Consider the following 16471-nt stretch of genomic DNA (forward strand, 5'->3'; position numbering starts at 1 on the left):
GTCTAAACTTGTAAATAGCTATAGTAATGTTGAAGTTGCCTACAACAATGTGTCTTATATTGTCAACCGCACCTACTTGGCGCCCTATTTTCTCAAGGTGGAAAGTAAGAGCTCAAAACGTGGGTATATCAGGCGCATACACTACGTGTGTGTATACCAATGAAGAGTTGTCTAAAGTAAAAAGTAACGCATGCGTGATTCTATTTTGTAGACGCTAGACGTGAGGTCAACTACCTCGCCAAATGGGGAGAAAATAGACAGCAGAAAACCCACATCGTGTCGCCCGTTAAATGTTGGGGGTCGTAGAATCAGACCAAAAGTAGTATGCTCCAGAGTCCGCTACCTGAATAAAGTGCCCGTTGTGTTACATAGAATCTTCTTTTGTGACTTACGTCATTTGAAATTTAGCGCCGTGAAAACATGTTAAGGCGTGGAAATGTGGTAATGTGATCACAAAAAGTATCCGGTAACATCAGTACGAGCGATGCACTTCAAAATAAGCTCGCTCCATATTATAAATAGAGCATATTATATCTTCTTTGGCGCTAGCTGTTGTGGAAGCAACGCTTGTGCTTTCCGTGGATCGACATAAATAGACGGTGCAAAGATAATGACGAATGGGTCACTTAGTGCGCAGTAACAAGCGGCATATCGCGCCTTTTCATCCTAAAGAATTGTCTCCACTCATTGCTTCGAACTTCGGCAGCTTGTCGCCAAACGAGAGCGTAACCGGAACATGAAGCCGACCGGTTGTCAGTTGTCAAATAGTGCGATAGATCGCATGATCTGTCACTATTTGTTGCTACAAGGTAAGATCTTAAACAGCTGATAAAAGTACACAGATCAAGCTTAATTAGTCGACAGCATATCTCCATGCGATGTGATATTGAGAACATTTGCTATGGACTCGGCTATCATCCTGTCGAGTTCCGCTGTAGAAAATTGTTTAAATTTGTCCAGCAACCGGCGAGCTTATTTGAGAGCGCGAATTGAAGACATCGGAGCAGTAATGTGTCATTTGTAAGACCGCAGAATCACTCGCATTCTTTTTATTCGGTCATACACAAATCAACATCAGTTGACAGATGGCCTTGCAGCTATCAGAAGTGCAGAGTTATCATGACCGCCCGATCTCTTGTCTTTAGCATGCAGTATCACAGGTTGAGCCTTGCGATTGAAAAACCAGTAGATATCGCGACCAGGTAAATTGAACCGAAGTCGTTGCAGATCAACAAAATATAACTTGTCGAAGCGCGAATAATTTCGTATGGTTTCGAACGTACCGCATACCCTGAACATAACACCCCCGAGACATCGAGTGCCTCGTCTAACGTGGAAACAAATCCAACACTTCGAAGAAGATGAGAACAAAGTCCACGCACGACCCAGGCGAGGCAAGGGACGACGAACAAACTATGCTTGTATGTAGTCGAGTCATGGGGCCTTTTCTTGTACTACGTGAGTGGAAGAAGGCGGCTTAGAGCAGCCAGCGACTGGGATCTGAATGAGCTTATGCTGAAGCCTTTTAGTCCCAGGCCTCATTTTGTGCTCGTACAATCGCTTCCTACACTTTCTTCTATGTTGTGATGTGTTATTTAGCGGCCGCCGAGTTTGCTTACATAATAATCATCAAAAAGACACAGCTGCTGTGAATATACCGTCAATTTTCCCTTGATTACTGATTACTGTGCGATTCTTCAAGTCGAATATTGTGTTGTTCATTTTTTCTTATGCTGATTCCATTTTAAAACAAGGGTGTCTTAGTACATAAGCATTATCGTTTGGAAATACTTTCCATAATATTCATTACAGTGCTTGTGACTTGCAATCTCATTGATTAAAGTGCATTCTATACGATTTATTCTTGTGTCTTACTTCAGAATTCATATTGACTTCAAGATTCTTTTCTAATATCTAAGTGAAAGCTGTACGTATTAATTATTTTGTAGTAGCTTAAACAAGTTGTTCGACTTATCGATCGTATGGCCTCATGCTGACGCTAGTGTAAAGAGTTCATGTAATATCACAGAACAAGCTTCACAATGAATCCAAAAGCTGCATCGATAGTCTTTACTCAATATTAAGCTTCTCGCGCCGCGCGTTGACCTCCTGGTCTACAATATCTTGCGGTCGCTCAGATGAGAAAAGATCGTGGCCGGCCTTTTGCTCTGTCAATACAAAAAAGAATGAGAGCTCGGCAATATGAGATTATCATGCGATCGACCACGCACGTTTTCGTAGGACAGGGTAGGCGCAAATGGCTAAGCAGATGGATGTACCAACAAACACCTTACCGCCCTGGCTTAGTGGTAGCTTCTCTAGAAACGTCAGCAGCATCCTGTTAGACTCGTGAATTCGCTGCTTTGTTGTGTAATTCGGTCCTGTTAAAGTCGGTTAGCGAAATTGACGGGTAATCTGATTGGTCGCACAAAGTTAAGGTTATTAACTAGGGTGGACCGTTCCAAATGTTACTTAAGTGCTGCGTTGAAGTAGGTTCCGGCTTGTACTTCAAGTATTACTAGCGAATACATTTAATACAGCTAAGAATTAGTATTAATGTGCCGCACGAATAAAGCACCAACTTCAAGCCCTTTTCTTTATGACCACGATGATCATATTGCATCATTCTTTGGGCAATGTGCTTAGCAGAGCAAGTACAACGTAAACAACGCACAGCTTACGACAATTGTGTCACCTTGTTGACGTCCACTTGGAATAACAATTGCGCCGTCATCATGGGTTGCTTGTATACTATTTAAATATGTGACATGTGTAAAACGTTTTAAAAAAACATATTAAAAAAGTTAAGAAGGATTAATATCTGAAAAGAGAACGTCGCTCCAGAGTCAGATAAAAAGCTGCTGACCTGACATGGAACGCCATAGCGTGATCTCACCTACAAACGCTAACAGCTTCAGCCACGCTGCAACACCACCTTCATCTCATTCACGCGTTTCAATTAGTAGTCGACTTAGTATATTACCTGATGATGCATTCAAGCGCGAGCCTCATTGTGGCGTGTGCACAAAATCGTTTAATATTCTACGTCGTCGTCATCACTGTCGTAGTTGTCACATTGCCGTTTGCAAAGAGTGTGGAGGTAAAGCTATTGATCGTACGAAACCTGAACGTACGCGACCGCAGTGGTACTGTATGAGCTGCTTGGATGATAACGCCTCACTCGATATAACTGGCTCACGCCCTCCTAGTGGCAAACGTCGCAGCTTTTCTACATCGTTTAGTGCCCCGACGAATGCACCGCAAGTCACAAATGTAAGTAATTTACATGATCACTTTGACGTGAAAAGGGATCACGTGTTTTTTATGTCTTGTTATAACGGGTGTATGTTTTGATTGACAGTTGACGAGTACAGCCAAGTTTTGTATTGAATGTGGCTACGAATTGCCACCTCGAGTGAAATTTTGCATTGAGTGTGGCACATCAGTGCGTCCTCAGGTCATGTCACCTGTGAGTGTTGATAGTGTGGGAACAGCAGAAGTGGATCGAGGAAATCGAGGCTTTCGAGATTCGTTGGGATCTAATCTTACGGTGATTGAAGAAAATAGTGGATCTCCTACAGAACCAACAGATGGATCAGATGATGGTATACCTGTGGATCACGGACTTGAAGATGCTGGGTATCAAGAAAAAAACGTAAGTGACGAAAGTCTAGAGAATGACGATACGTGTAAAGCAAAAGAGTATGAAGAATTAGTCGCACAATTGCAAGTGGAGAATGAAAAATTACGGAGTCGCGTGGAAAAGTTTAAACGTAAGATTTCAGAGGCTGAACGTCAACGAGTAGAAAGGGAGGAGGAGCATGCACGTGCTTTATCAGAAGCTGCAGCCGCAGCAGCAATGGCTTCTCCTGAAAGACTGACAGACATCCGCAGAATGTCGGAACCTCCACCATTGACTTCGACATCTGTCTCAGTGAAAAGTGACCCTACAAGCAACGGAATAGGTGTCGCTGCAAAAGATCATCCAGATTACATGAAATATTTCAAATTGCTGTCCATGGGACTTCCTGCAGACCAAGTGAAGCTGAAAATGCAAGCTTCAGGTGTGGACTCGTCAGTTCTGGATGACCCAAACGCAGTTATTGGAGGAAACCCAACCAGTAGCGCTTTAACTTCACAAGTTGAAAAGAATGGCGTTTTGGTTAAAGATGACGAGCAATATGCGAAGTTTTTCAAACTTTCGAAAATGGGAATGCCTTCAGAACAGATCAAATTGAAAATGAGCGCGAGTGGCCTGAATCCAGATCTGCTTGATACACCAGATGCACTTTTGTCTGGATCGAATGGTAGTTCCTTATCTGCTGCGGATCCTAATCAGACAATGAGTGTGATGGACGATCCTGTATATCAAAAGTTCTTTAAGCTGTTAAAGATGGGGATGCCGCATGCGCAAGTAAAGCTCAAGATGAGTGCCGCCGGTTTAAATGCAGATTTGCTTGACATGCCAGATGCACCATCTCCGAATCAGAAAGCAGGCGGTAGTAATGGCGGTCTCTTGGCTGGACTTCCGCCTCCAGCGGCAGCCGTTAAAGTTGATACCTCGGCTTTACAAGCTAGCCTGGCCTCGAAGGCTACACAAAAATCAGTACCTAACAATAAAGAAGAAAGCCAATTACCAAAGAAGGAAATTGTCAAGCCAAATGTCGAGCTAAGGCCGCTTTTTTGGACCCGCGTGCCTGTCAACGTCGTGAGTAGAACTGTGTGGATGAAACTTAATGACTCGCATGCTGAGCTTGATGTGGATGAGATGGAGTGGATGTTTCGCAAAAATCCCGTCGATACATCTAAAAAGCAAGACGAGAAGAAGAAAGACGCTGATAAGGTCGTTGCTCAGCCCAAGGAGGTGCTTTTGTTCGATCCAAAGAGACAGCAAAATATTTCAATCGCTATCGCTCGATTTAAATTATCGTCAGAGGATATAAAGAAGTCAATCTATGCGCTGGATGGTCAAAAACTTGGCAATGAAGTGTTGAATGTATTAATATCAATTTCTCCAACACTGGAAGAGATTGACATGTTGAAAAACTATGACGGTGATGTTAAAATGTTAGGAAACGTCGAGAGATTTTTTCTCGATTTGTTAACTATCCCACGGTATACTCAGCGAATTAAATGTTTCAGATTTAAGCTCCAGTTTGAGAATCGTATATTAGAAACACAGGCGCAATTGGATACACTGGTCGCAGCTACCGAACAAGTGGCTGAGAGTGACAAATTTCGTCGCGTCTTGGAGCATATTTTGGCCATTGGAAACTATTTGAATGGTAGTACACCTCGTGGTGGTGCGTACGGTTTCAAGCTCGATACTTTGATGAAGCTGCACACGCTGAAGTCAATCGATCCTCGAGTCACATTGATGCACTTTTTGCTGCGTCAATTAGAAGAAAAAAACCCTGATGTTATCACTTTTGCCGGCGAAGTGCCTCATATCGTGGAGGCAAAGCGTCTGTCACTCGATCAATTACGTGCTGATCTATCGTCGTATAACACTGAGTTGGCTATGCTAAAGGGTCAAGTTCGTGCTTCTCAAAATGATCACATTGTTGGAGACAGGTTTTTTGAGGTGATGACTCCATTTGCTAAGGACGCAGAAGAAGTTTTGGAAGAACTTGGACGCGATTTTAATGGTCTAGAGACTTTGTACCAGGAGCTTGTGACATCCTTTGGCGAAGATCCACGGAAAGTTGGTCCTATAGAATTTTTTTCCATCTTGGACGAATTTGTGAAAGAGTTCAAGAAAGCATACCGTCAGAATCAAACAAAGGAATATCAAGCCATTTATGAAGAGGCAGCAGAAGCTCGCGTTGCTGCAATGGCGGAAAAAGCTGAACGGTTAAAGCGGGAGGCTGAGGAGCTTCAGCGATTAGAAGAAGAGCGACAGCAGAACTCGCACGAAACCAAGGCGATTTATGCTGAGATTATGTCCATCATCACAATTTGGGCTGGAAAGCATTCGCCAGGGAACGAAGAGACACTAATTGAGCAGTTTAAAGACACTTCGCGAAAGTTTGGAACAAATGAGATAACAGGTGATGAATTTTGTGACAAGGTGCGACAGTTAATTGGATCGAAATGCGCCAGCAAAATCATATCCAATTCGGTAAATCTTATCCAAGACAAGACAAAGCAGAATGAATTGCTGGAAGCATTTGTGCGATTTAAGGAACAAGTGAAGAGAGAAAAAGAGTTGAAAAAACAACAGCGCAATTCATTAGTATCTCCATCGTCTGGACGTGAAAGGGCAGGATCGTCTTCTGCTGGTCGCAGACGAAAGGTAGTAATTCCACCTGCAATGAAAGACATTGAACCTGTTGTCGGAGAAGAGGCCCAGCTACTACATAAGTCGATTTTAGAGTCAGTCTTGGCTGCATTTGGTGGAGATACGAAGAAGATGAAGTCGTTTACATCACATACTCGCAAGTATGGGAACGAGCAAATTACAGCGCACGAATTTTACCAATATTTAATGGATTCATTTGACCCGGATTTTGTTGGACGTCTCGTGCCAGATCTTGCCCGATTATTGCAAGATGCAGAGAAACGGCATGCTTTGATTCGAGCATTGTGTGAGAGTGCACCGGGCTGGGCAAAGTTTGCGGGTTTATAGTTGGTTATATTCGCAGTTTATTATTATTCAGTCGAAATTTTAAGACATTTGAGTAAGGGATACGTAAAGGAACTTTTGATAAATTGGTCATTATGCTACTTTAAGAAACAAGAGGAAAGTCGCTATAGTGTTTCGGTCGACGCATGGCTACTTCAGGAGATATACTCCCCTTGTTCAATTTTGAGCGCCACAATTCTTGCTGATCTTTGAGGCCACAGACCCAACGCTTCATATCACCTTTACTCTCAGCGCGTAAAAAGTAATTGCGTTCAGAAGTCTTGATCACAAAACTAAAGACACCATGATCACCATTTTCAAAGCGTCGAATAGACTCAATCGTTAATAAATCAATACTTTGTGATGCCTGTTGCGAGCTTTCGTGTTGGTAATATTTTAATTTTGTACCTTCAAGAGCGAAGAAACGCTTGTTCCACTGCGGCGTGAGCAGACGTTCCTTTGCTTTCATTTTGTATAGATATCCACTGATAGGAACGGGACCGCGCTCAAGTGGATTTCTCATGATGCGGATTTGACACGTGTTACGGAGATAGCTAGTCGTTAACTGTTGGGATCAGTTCTTCTCTCCATATTGGTATTGACGTTGCAGATTTAAAAACAGAAACTAAAAATACTGAAATGAAGTATCATTGATGTACATACACCAAGGATACGTAAGTGTTGAGTTATGAAGCATTTTGTATTAATGTCCAATGCAGCGCTAATCCTACTGGCCTTGTTGCTTCTACTTGCTACTTCAACCATGGCGTCTGGCTCTCACCCGCTGACACTGCGTGTGGATTTACAACAGCAGCTTGGATTGATGGATTCAGTCCAAGGACCGATGACATTACGTCTATCTAATCATCCGACATCATTAATTGAATTGCATGAGACGCTTCATCGACACTTACTGGAGCGTTTGTCGCAATTAAAAGATGATGAACTCGATCGTAGTAAAGATTGGGGCATGACAATTGAGGTATACGATCAGAAGTTACAGCGATTTACGCCGCTTGATGATCTTTCCCAGTTAGGAGAGCGCCGATCAAGAGTAAGTATCACACTCACAAATGCGAACGCTGTGTTTCCAGATCATACGTGTCTAGCACTACCTTCGAGATCTTTTGGTTCTGATGTGTCTGTAAGCGACTATTTTAAAATTGATGGAAGAATGGTGCATATTGGAGAAATTGGTAATTCTGGTAAAGGTACGGGACTTATAACGTGGGATGGATCGGTGGTGTTGGCGAAATATTTAGAACATGAACGTCGTCGTGATATTGCTGGAAGTCGTGTTGTTGAGCTTGGAGCAGGAACAGGGCTAGTGGGTATTGCTGCAGCCTTACTTGGAGCAAAACAAGTGATCTTGTCGGATCTCTCTTATGTCATTGATAATCTTGCTAAAAACGTAGCGGAGACTAAAAAACTCGCAGATGCTGTCGGCAAGCCAATCCAGTGTGATATATTAACTCAAGAGCTCGACTGGTTTAATCCACCGACAGACTTGAAAGACATTGACTTCGTCTTGGCATCTGACGTTGTCTGGATTGAATCGCTCATTCCACCACTCGTCAAGACTTTTGATACGCTACTGCGCCACTCAAATGTTAAGACACGAATTCTTCTGGCGTATCAGAAGCGTAGTATCATATCGGACCGACTTCTTTTCAGTGAACTTGAGCGCTATAATTTAACTAAGACGTGTATTCCGACTAGCAAGTTAGATCCCAATTTCTCCACCGATCGCATTGACATATGGGAAATTGAACGAGCGACACCGAACACATTGGTCGAATAAATGACAAGCGTCCAATCTGCTTGATGTGCATGGCATCCAAACATAAATTTCTCATATCCATTCATCTCGATACTTAATATATTTGCAATCAAACCATTAGTCTCTGTACTCTGTAACCTGTTTAACTATATGAAATGTTTATAGACAGTAACCTCACTGTAACATTTACCATCCGAGTCAATAATGTATGGCTTTCTCCGTCCTTACGCTCGTCGCGCGGCTTTCGTAACACGCAGAAATGTTAGTTCGGAGAGTCTGAGGTGGAGCGCTGCCATGAACAAACCATTATCCGAGTCAGATCCGGAATTGTTTGATATTATCGAACGCGAGAAGCAGCGCCAACGCGATTGTATCAGTCTAATCGCGTCCGAAAACTGTACGTCTGTAGCTGTGTTGAATGCTTTGGGTTCTGTCATGTCGAACAAGTACTCGGAAGGCTATCCAGGTCAGCGCTATTACGGTGGCAATCAAATTATCGATCAAGCCGAAGAGCTTTGTCGTGCACGCGCTCTAGACGCTTTCAGACTGGACCCTGAACAGTGGGGAGTCAACGTCCAATCGCTTTCTGGATCGCCTGCAAATTTTCAGGTGTATACTGCACTTTTGTCACCTCACGATCGCATTATGGCTCTAGATCTACCACATGGCGGCCATCTCTCGCATGGCTATCAACTTGGACGAAAGAAGATTTCGGCCACTTCTATTTTCTTTGAAAGCATGCCTTATCGACTGGACGAAAGTACGGGACTTATCAACTATGACGAACTTGAAAAGACGGCTGCGTTATTTCGTCCGAAGCTTATTGTAGCAGGTATCAGTGCTTACTCACGCCATATCGACTATGCGCGGATGCGTGAAATCTGTGACCAGCAAGATGCTGTGCTACTTGCCGACATGGCTCATATTAGTGGCCTTGTCGCTGCTGATGTTGTACCATCACCTTTCGAGCATGCAGACGTAGTAACTACTACGACGCACAAGTCGCTTCGTGGACCACGTGGTGCCATGATCTTTTATCGCAAGGGTGTTCATCATGTTGACAAGAAAAGTGGAAAAAATGTGATGTACGACCTTCAGCAAAAGATTGACTTTGCTGTATTTCCTGGCCTTCAAGGTGGACCTCACAACCACACGATTGCTGCATTGAGTACGGCGCTATTACAAGCGCAAAGCCCAGAATTCAAGGCTTATCAGTCGCAGGTGCTTGCGAACTCTCGTGCTATGGTCTCGGAGCTGATGAAACGTGGCTACGATGTAGTTTCAAATGGTACGGACAATCATTTGGCTCTTGTAGATGTCAAGAAATCGCGTGGTGTCGATGGTGCCCGTGTCGAGTTCGTACTCGAGAGTGCCAACATGGTTGTGAACAAAAACACGGTGCCTGGAGACAAAAGTGCGTTTGTACCCGGTGGAATTCGTCTTGGTGCACCTGCATTGACGACACGTGGGTGCACTGAGGAAGACTTTCAACAAATTGCTGCATTTTTAGATGATGGTGTGACGCTTACAGCGGAACTCAATGAACGAGCTCGCAACCAAGGCGCGAAGAAGGTAAATGACTTCAAGGAATTCGTGGCGAATGATGCTGAATCAAAGGAGAAGCTTAACGCTCTCAAGAATAAAGTAACGATGTTTGTGCGTCAATTTCCAACCATTGGCTATAGCGAGGAGGACATGAAATACAAGGACTAGAGCAAATGAAAGCAAGCTTTAAACGTTATTGTTCAATGTGTAAGCGACCGCCATTTCAGCGCACGCGCGACGTTTGTGTCTAGTGCAAATACACTGGAAGATATAACGTAATGGTTTAACGCATATACTTTGAATGTCATGCATCCTATAAGATTCAATGAACATTGTGCGTACATAATAGCTTCGAAGTTTAAAAATTTATTTGATCTGAAAACCTGTCACATACTCACGTCACGTCAAGTCTCATCACTCCACCGGCAACTCGGGCAGAACAGATTGAATCCCTAAGCAATTGGCCTTAAGTTATTTACTTGGAGCCACATACAAGAATGATAATCAAGCATTTAGCAATCTCTGCCCAGTCATTCGTCGTGCTTGGATAAACGAGAATTCAGAAAATCGATTTGAAATTGGAACGACTATGGCTGCATCCCACTACGCTGGTACGATTGTTTTTAATGTGAGTGCCCGTCTTAGCATAAGCTTTGAAGTCATCAAGACGGTGCTGATTGATATAACGGACCAGATCTTGCCAAAAGGTGTCCTGACCATGCGTTGGAGTTTTTCTAAACAGTAAGTATGGAAACCACCGCATCAATGCTGAAAAAGCTGTTAGCGCTGCTCTGTTTGAATGGCTTTACGTATCTTAAAATATGTAGAATGATCTGCGTTAGGACCTATCGGGTTCTGTATTTTTGATTCTGAGCACCAGTTTCTAATGTGGCAATTCCTCTTTATTATCTGCCTATTTGGGCTAAACAAGCTCATTCCTTGAAGGTAATATTACTGGAACAGATAACTGCGTCAGCCTTAAGATGTTGCTAGCTCAACAATTCCAAAACGATGATAGAATTATTCATGCTGCGCATCGTATGCGCGAAATATCATTTGTATAGCTGGTTGACCAAAGGCACATTTAATGGTGAATATAGGTTGTTAAATACCATATTGTGAGCCTTAGATGGCGTGGCTCGACCATCAGTACAATCGTACTCGACTCGACAGGTGCGGCTTTCACCACTCCATTTTCTGTCCAATGGTTTCAGCACAATGACGGCTCGTTTGAGCTGGAGAGAAATGTCAGAAGCACGAAAAGCTGATCGGTGCAAGCGACTAGCGCTGTCTGAGCAGCCAACAGCTCGACATACAGTGCCGTAGAAACTAGCGACTTTTTAAAAAGTATAGTGATTGACAAAAAGTTATGTATGATTACCTTTAAAGGTCACGATTCTATCAAACGGCATCATGTAATTATACCGTAAAGCGCCATACTTTTGACAGGCATAGCTATGTCAGATCTTAATTATAAGATTTTCAGTTTTGAAATCTCTCGTCAAAATGGTTATCAACTCATTATCCGCATAACCTTTTGGCATTTACGGTTACTATAAAAGTAATTTAACGTCTTCAACTGAGAGATTCAATCTACAGCGCGCTAGTTGTACGTAAACGTGGCTGCCATTGATACGTCCCGTTGTGGTAGTGAAAGCCAACTCTGTTTATCAACTCGTCGCTCTCCGCAGGGCCACGCGAACCAAATGCGTATGGCAATGGCTTCACTTTTTGGTCCTCAATCTCCTGCAATAGCGGTGTAAAAATCTTCCAAGCGGCTCGTAGCTCGTCATCACGTACAAAAGCAGCCTGTTTACCACGTAATACATCCAACATTAAGCGAGTATAGGCGTCGGGTAATTCAGTGCCTTCGTAACGCTCAGAGTAGGACAGGTCGAGCTCACTCGAGATGGCTTGAGTTTGCAATCCAGGACTTTTGACATTAATCTTGAGATACACAGCTTCTTCTGGTTGTAGACGAAGTACTAGCTCCTGCACAGGGATCCGAATACCTGGAAACATGTGCTCGACACCAGGAGGTCGGCAAAATTGTACGCGGATCTCAACCTTGCGCTCGTTCAGAGCTTTGCCAGCTTTCATGATAAACGGCACGCCAGCCCATCGCTGGTTGTTTACGTACATGATGGCAGTGGCAAACGTAGGAGTTACTGAATCCTTGGGTACAGTTGGATCTTCAAGGTAACCAGGCTCATTACTTTTTTTGTCGCCTTGATATTGACCTAAAACCGTGTTTTCGAGCTTGATAGGTTCAATACAGTTAAGCACTTTAACTTTCTCGTCGCGAATGTAATTGGAATAATTTTCGCCAGCAGCAAGCACGGGTGGTTCAATGGCTATCAGCGTCAGTACTTGTAAGAGGTGATTCTGCATCACATCGCGAATAATTCCAAAGGAATCAAAATAGCCACCACGACCTTGTGTCCCAATGACCTCTTTAAACGTGATGCTAACGCTTGAGATATAATTGCGGTTCCAGACAGGCTCGAAAATCGCATTTCCAAAGCGTAGTACAAGCAAATTCTGCACCATTTCCTTGCCAAGATAATGATCAATACGATAGATCTCGTCTTCATTGTATAGTGCACCCATATCCTTTGAGAGCTCATCAAACGAATCAAGGTCGCGACCAAAGGGCTTTTCGATAATGAGACGATTCCAACCACGCGTAGTTAATCCCGCCTTTTTGATACTCGTACCAATCGGAACGAAGACGGTGGGGGGAATGGCAAAGTAAAAGAGACGATTGGCTATGGATGTGCTCTGAGCTCTTTCCAGCCCTTCCATCTCCTTGCTGACCATCCCTACATCTTCAGCCGAGTCATAGTTACCACTACGGTATATGCATTTACTAAGGAAGGCCTCTTTGCGAACTTCAGCCTCGGGTGTCTTCGGCTTAATATACGGTGCAATCTGCGCACGAAAGTCCTCATCACTCTTGTTACTGCGAGCATATCCCACAATCACCACGTGTTCAGGCAGGTATCCCATGATGTAAAGCGCAAAGAGCGACGGATACGTTTTCTTTTTAGCCAAGTCGCCAGATGCACCGATGACGAAAACAGTAAGCGCTGAGCTAAGGAACTCGCACGAATCGAACTCATCTACATTAGGCGAAGAGTTACTCATTGTTGTCGTCGTCTTTGCTGAGAATTTCAAGTGCGTTGTTTAAGAAAAATCTGCTTTTGAGGTGCGAAATCATTGTGAGATTAGCATTGCCATAAACATTAAGCGGTTTTCTTGTCTATATTACGCCTTCGAATGTAAGCATTTCTTTGAATTTTCACCAATCCTAGCACAAACGGCAGTAGCTATACGTCTATTACGACGTTTCCTGCTGGCTTGAGAAACATTAGATTCACTCGATAAATTTGATACATGTCTCCTTCGCACATTAAAGTCTTATACTTTTCTTTACTTAGCAATGTTATTCCAAGCTAATCCTCGGATGCTGAAAAAGCGAGACGAAAATTAAGGTTAGCTATCACAAAAGTAAAGCGTGTTATTTCACAATCAACTTGATCTTCAAATCTCGTCGACTCAGCTCCAGCTTCAATCGCTTTAAGACTAGCGCCTCAGCTGATTCGATCATCGTCATTAATTTCAGGAATCCAATCAATAGAAAATCAGTTCAAAGTATTTGATTGAGGATACTGGATGCCTTACTGACCTTATGGTGGATGATGGCAAGAACGTGGCATGTTGTACGCGTGTCAAGTCACAAAGATAGGGTTGAGAAGTATTGCCTCGATCCTGTGACTACATCGCTGTATAATTGTATATCAACGCTAGGCCATTGTATTCAATACTTTGTAATTAAAGCCACAGGTCAAAGGACAAAGGAACAATGCAGCTTAGGCTTAGTTTGAAATGACTTTATATGTTCATGTTCGTATCTGGATCGTGTAAATTATCCGCAACGTGTTTGTACATCAACATACGTGCTAGTTGTTCAAAAGTTCATCAAAAGGCGATAAACACTTGCGGCGTTCCTTCACGACAACGAGAAAAGGTGATTATATTTCCTCAATGGAGTCGAGATTTTGTCCAGAGGCAGCTTATTGTGTGATCAACTGCACACATTACTGCTTCAGTGTTAGTATCAGCTAGTAAATTCGAGTCATTGAGCTCATACAAACTAATTCTCTTTTCCATTCTGTTTCACTCACAAACATGAGATGCCAGTTTAGCACGTGCAGATCGTATAGCTTGTTATAAGAGTATGGTCCTATTGTCACGGCAAAGTGATTAGTAAATGAGTTCATCATTGTGCCTACTCTGCATGTTTGAGCGTGGGAAAGAGTTAGCTTTTTTCGCTGCTGGTTTCCCAACGTTTATGAGTTAGACCAAAAACTTTTGTGGGTAGTGCTTTGTAAAATTTAATTACAAGGGCAATGACGAGAGCGTCGCGAAAATGAAAATCACAATGCCAGGCTAAGACAAATTTGTAGATCATCAACGGCCCCAGAAGCCATTCATCACTTCCTAATTTGCCTTCCCCCACGCAAGCGTGCAAGAAAAGGCCACCCACCCGACTACGTACAAGCCAAGTTTGTCCGTCGTCCTCCGCATCTGTATTTTGCTTCGGTTGCCTCGACCCCGTTGGTCGCACCTACCTTCGAAGACTCCTCGCGACCTCGCCTCACAACAGCTTTAATTTTGCGGTTACTGCTGCCACCGACTTCTCCCATGTGGGCGTCCCGCCTACTCCACCGTAGGCTACCGCGCCTTTCTACAGACTTTACATTTGTTTCCTGATTTCTTGTGCGGACCGCATTTGATTGAAAGAACGTAAGAACCATCTTTCAAGGGGGTTTACGAGTGTAAAGTTTCTAGTTAGGGACTGCAGTTGCAATACACCGTGTATTTAGGAACACTTTGCGTTGAGTTAAAACTCTCGTGACTTTGTGCGGATCAGCCCTCAGAGCTCACGTTTGCTCTTTATGCAGTAATCGAGCTAGGCGTTTGAGTAAGTCGGATTAGTTCCCTCTAATCAGCCAAGCAAGCCCAATACTGTGGTGCATTCTCCTCACTGGTTGCACTGATCCTGCGTTTGCCTTTCGGCCGTTTGAAAGAAGTTGTGGTTGGTTGTTATTCTCACCACAGTCAATCTGCCTAGCGGTACCTAACCATGATTTTGACAGTATTGTCAGATCAATATATTTACAATGGCAAATGCTTCAATCAAGTCGCCGCCGCGACCACCGTCACACCCAATGCCAAGCTCGGCAAATGATGTACGGCGACGCCAATCGCGGCATACGGGACATCAACAACCAGCTGATAGACAACCTGCGCCACGCTAGGTGCCTGGCGACTCTCAAATTCGAAACAAGCCTTGAACTTTTTCTGAACGACAGTTCAACGAATCAAGATCGTCGATTTGTGCACTGCCGCGGTCCCTACGCCAGTGGCTGCAAAAAATTATACGACCTGTGGATTTCGGCTGCTCGTCTCACCACCGAGCATAGGCAGAACGCAATCCAAAGCTCTCTTGCTTCTGTAAGTTAACCTGCTATGGCGAGAGTGTCTCGTTCATCTGTACAACTTACAAGCGTATGCGCGTCAAGGCATTTCGCTCGTATGCACGTCGGATGATGCCTTGACGAGTCTGGGCAACTTGCAGCTTATGGTATGTGGCATCATTTCACGATACAAAAAAATCTAAAGTACGACAAATGGTACTTTGTGGATTTGACACGTCTTCAGAAAGACGTTACAGATCAAGCCATTTACGACTGGTTCGTGCTCAAAGGATCCAAACTTGTTCTGATTACTCCTACGCGCGTGTATGGTCGAGTGAAGTCCAGGGGACGTACTGTATACTTTAACAGTGTGGGTTGTCTTGCCGGGCTTTTTGTATCAATCGGAGCACCTCTTCGAGAGATACATTTCGACTCGGAAGAAAAGCCGTGCTTTGTGCAGTACAGGCCAGCCACGCAAGTTAGATCGGGATAAGCCGCCATCCTTACGGCCTCATCCTCGTCGATCGTCTGACACTTCCGATGCTAGCATGAACGAAAGAGAGGCAGCAGCCGACACGAAGTTACAACCCATGACCCCAGCGAGCCACAACATAGGACACCGGTTGGAATAGACCTAGACTAGCCATCTGCTCATGCTATGCTGACTGGTCGTGTTCTACTTGTACTGGGACAAAGGTGAAGCGCATGATCGTTGATGCCGTTCCAGAAGGCGCACCGGAGTGGATACTCGTTCAGCATTCGCAATACGAGATCATCAATCGCGACGGCGGCAAGTACATGGAGCCGACCGGCCTCTTTCCCTGTGAGTTGGAGCTTGAAGTTGAGGACACCATATACTGGTTTGCTGTTTTCCTGTATCGTTGAATTGCTATGACATTCTTTGGGATGAGGGATTTGATTCGACCCTCCCACCTGATGTTGATCTGGAAGCTGGTGAGCGAGACAGGGATGATGATGGAATGATCACCTCAATATCTGGCTTTACTGCTTCGTCTGACGTTTCACCGTATGAGGAGG

At 43.9% G+C, this 16471-nt stretch overlaps 7 protein-coding genes across 7 annotated transcripts; 3 read left to right on the forward strand and 4 right to left on the reverse strand.

Annotated features, from left to right (window-relative positions):
- Positions 1-2070: 2070 nt before the first annotated feature.
- Positions 2071-2337, reverse strand: PHALS_12886 (uncharacterized protein; the record flags this gene model as incomplete). Its single annotated transcript, XM_024728527.1, has 2 exons — positions 2071-2168; positions 2232-2337. 2 exons carry the CDS (start codon positions 2335-2337, stop codon positions 2071-2073), a joined length of 204 nt encoding a protein of 67 aa, XP_024578995.1.
- A 534-nt stretch (positions 2338-2871) lies between these two features.
- On the forward strand, positions 2872-6628 carry PHALS_12887 (formin-homology 2 domain-containing protein; the record flags this gene model as incomplete). Its single annotated transcript, XM_024728528.1, has 2 exons — positions 2872-3273; positions 3362-6628. The coding sequence occupies 2 exons, from the start codon at positions 2872-2874 to the stop codon at positions 6626-6628; spliced, it is 3669 nt and encodes a 1222-aa protein (XP_024578996.1).
- Positions 6629-6728: 100 nt separating this feature from the next.
- Positions 6729-7148, reverse strand: PHALS_12888 (grb2-associated-binding protein 2-like; the record flags this gene model as incomplete). Its single annotated transcript, XM_024728529.1, has 1 exon — positions 6729-7148. One exon carries the CDS (start codon positions 7146-7148, stop codon positions 6729-6731), a length of 420 nt encoding a protein of 139 aa, XP_024578997.1.
- Positions 7149-7388: 240 nt separating this feature from the next.
- Positions 7389-8426, forward strand: PHALS_12889 (Putative N2,N2-dimethylguanosine tRNA methyltransferase; the record flags this gene model as incomplete). The annotated part of the gene is made up of 1 exon (XM_024728530.1): positions 7389-8426. The coding sequence occupies one exon, from the start codon at positions 7389-7391 to the stop codon at positions 8424-8426; it is 1038 nt and encodes a 345-aa protein (XP_024578998.1).
- A 273-nt stretch (positions 8427-8699) lies between these two features.
- Positions 8700-10118, forward strand: PHALS_12890 (serine hydroxymethyltransferase 2; the record flags this gene model as incomplete). The annotated part of the gene is made up of 1 exon (XM_024728531.1): positions 8700-10118. One exon carries the CDS (start codon positions 8700-8702, stop codon positions 10116-10118), a length of 1419 nt encoding a protein of 472 aa, XP_024578999.1.
- PHALS_14642 (uncharacterized protein) lies at positions 10118-11302 on the reverse strand. The gene has a single exon (XM_036407536.1). It carries the CDS (start codon positions 10711-10713, stop codon positions 10510-10512), a length of 204 nt encoding a protein of 67 aa, XP_036263230.1. The 5' UTR covers positions 10714-11302; the 3' UTR covers positions 10118-10509.
- Positions 11303-11543: 241 nt separating this feature from the next.
- Positions 11544-13097, reverse strand: PHALS_12891 (glucose-6-phosphate dehydrogenase; the record flags this gene model as incomplete). Its single annotated transcript, XM_024728533.1, has 1 exon — positions 11544-13097. The coding sequence occupies one exon, from the start codon at positions 13095-13097 to the stop codon at positions 11544-11546; it is 1554 nt and encodes a 517-aa protein (XP_024579001.1).
- Between the last annotated feature and the right edge of the window lie 3374 nt (positions 13098-16471).

The sequence above is a fragment of the Plasmopara halstedii genome (genome assembly GCF_900000015.1).
Source record: "Plasmopara halstedii genome assembly, contig: Scaffold_650, whole genome shotgun sequence".
Taxonomy (NCBI): domain Eukaryota; phylum Oomycota; class Peronosporomycetes; order Peronosporales; family Peronosporaceae; genus Plasmopara; species Plasmopara halstedii.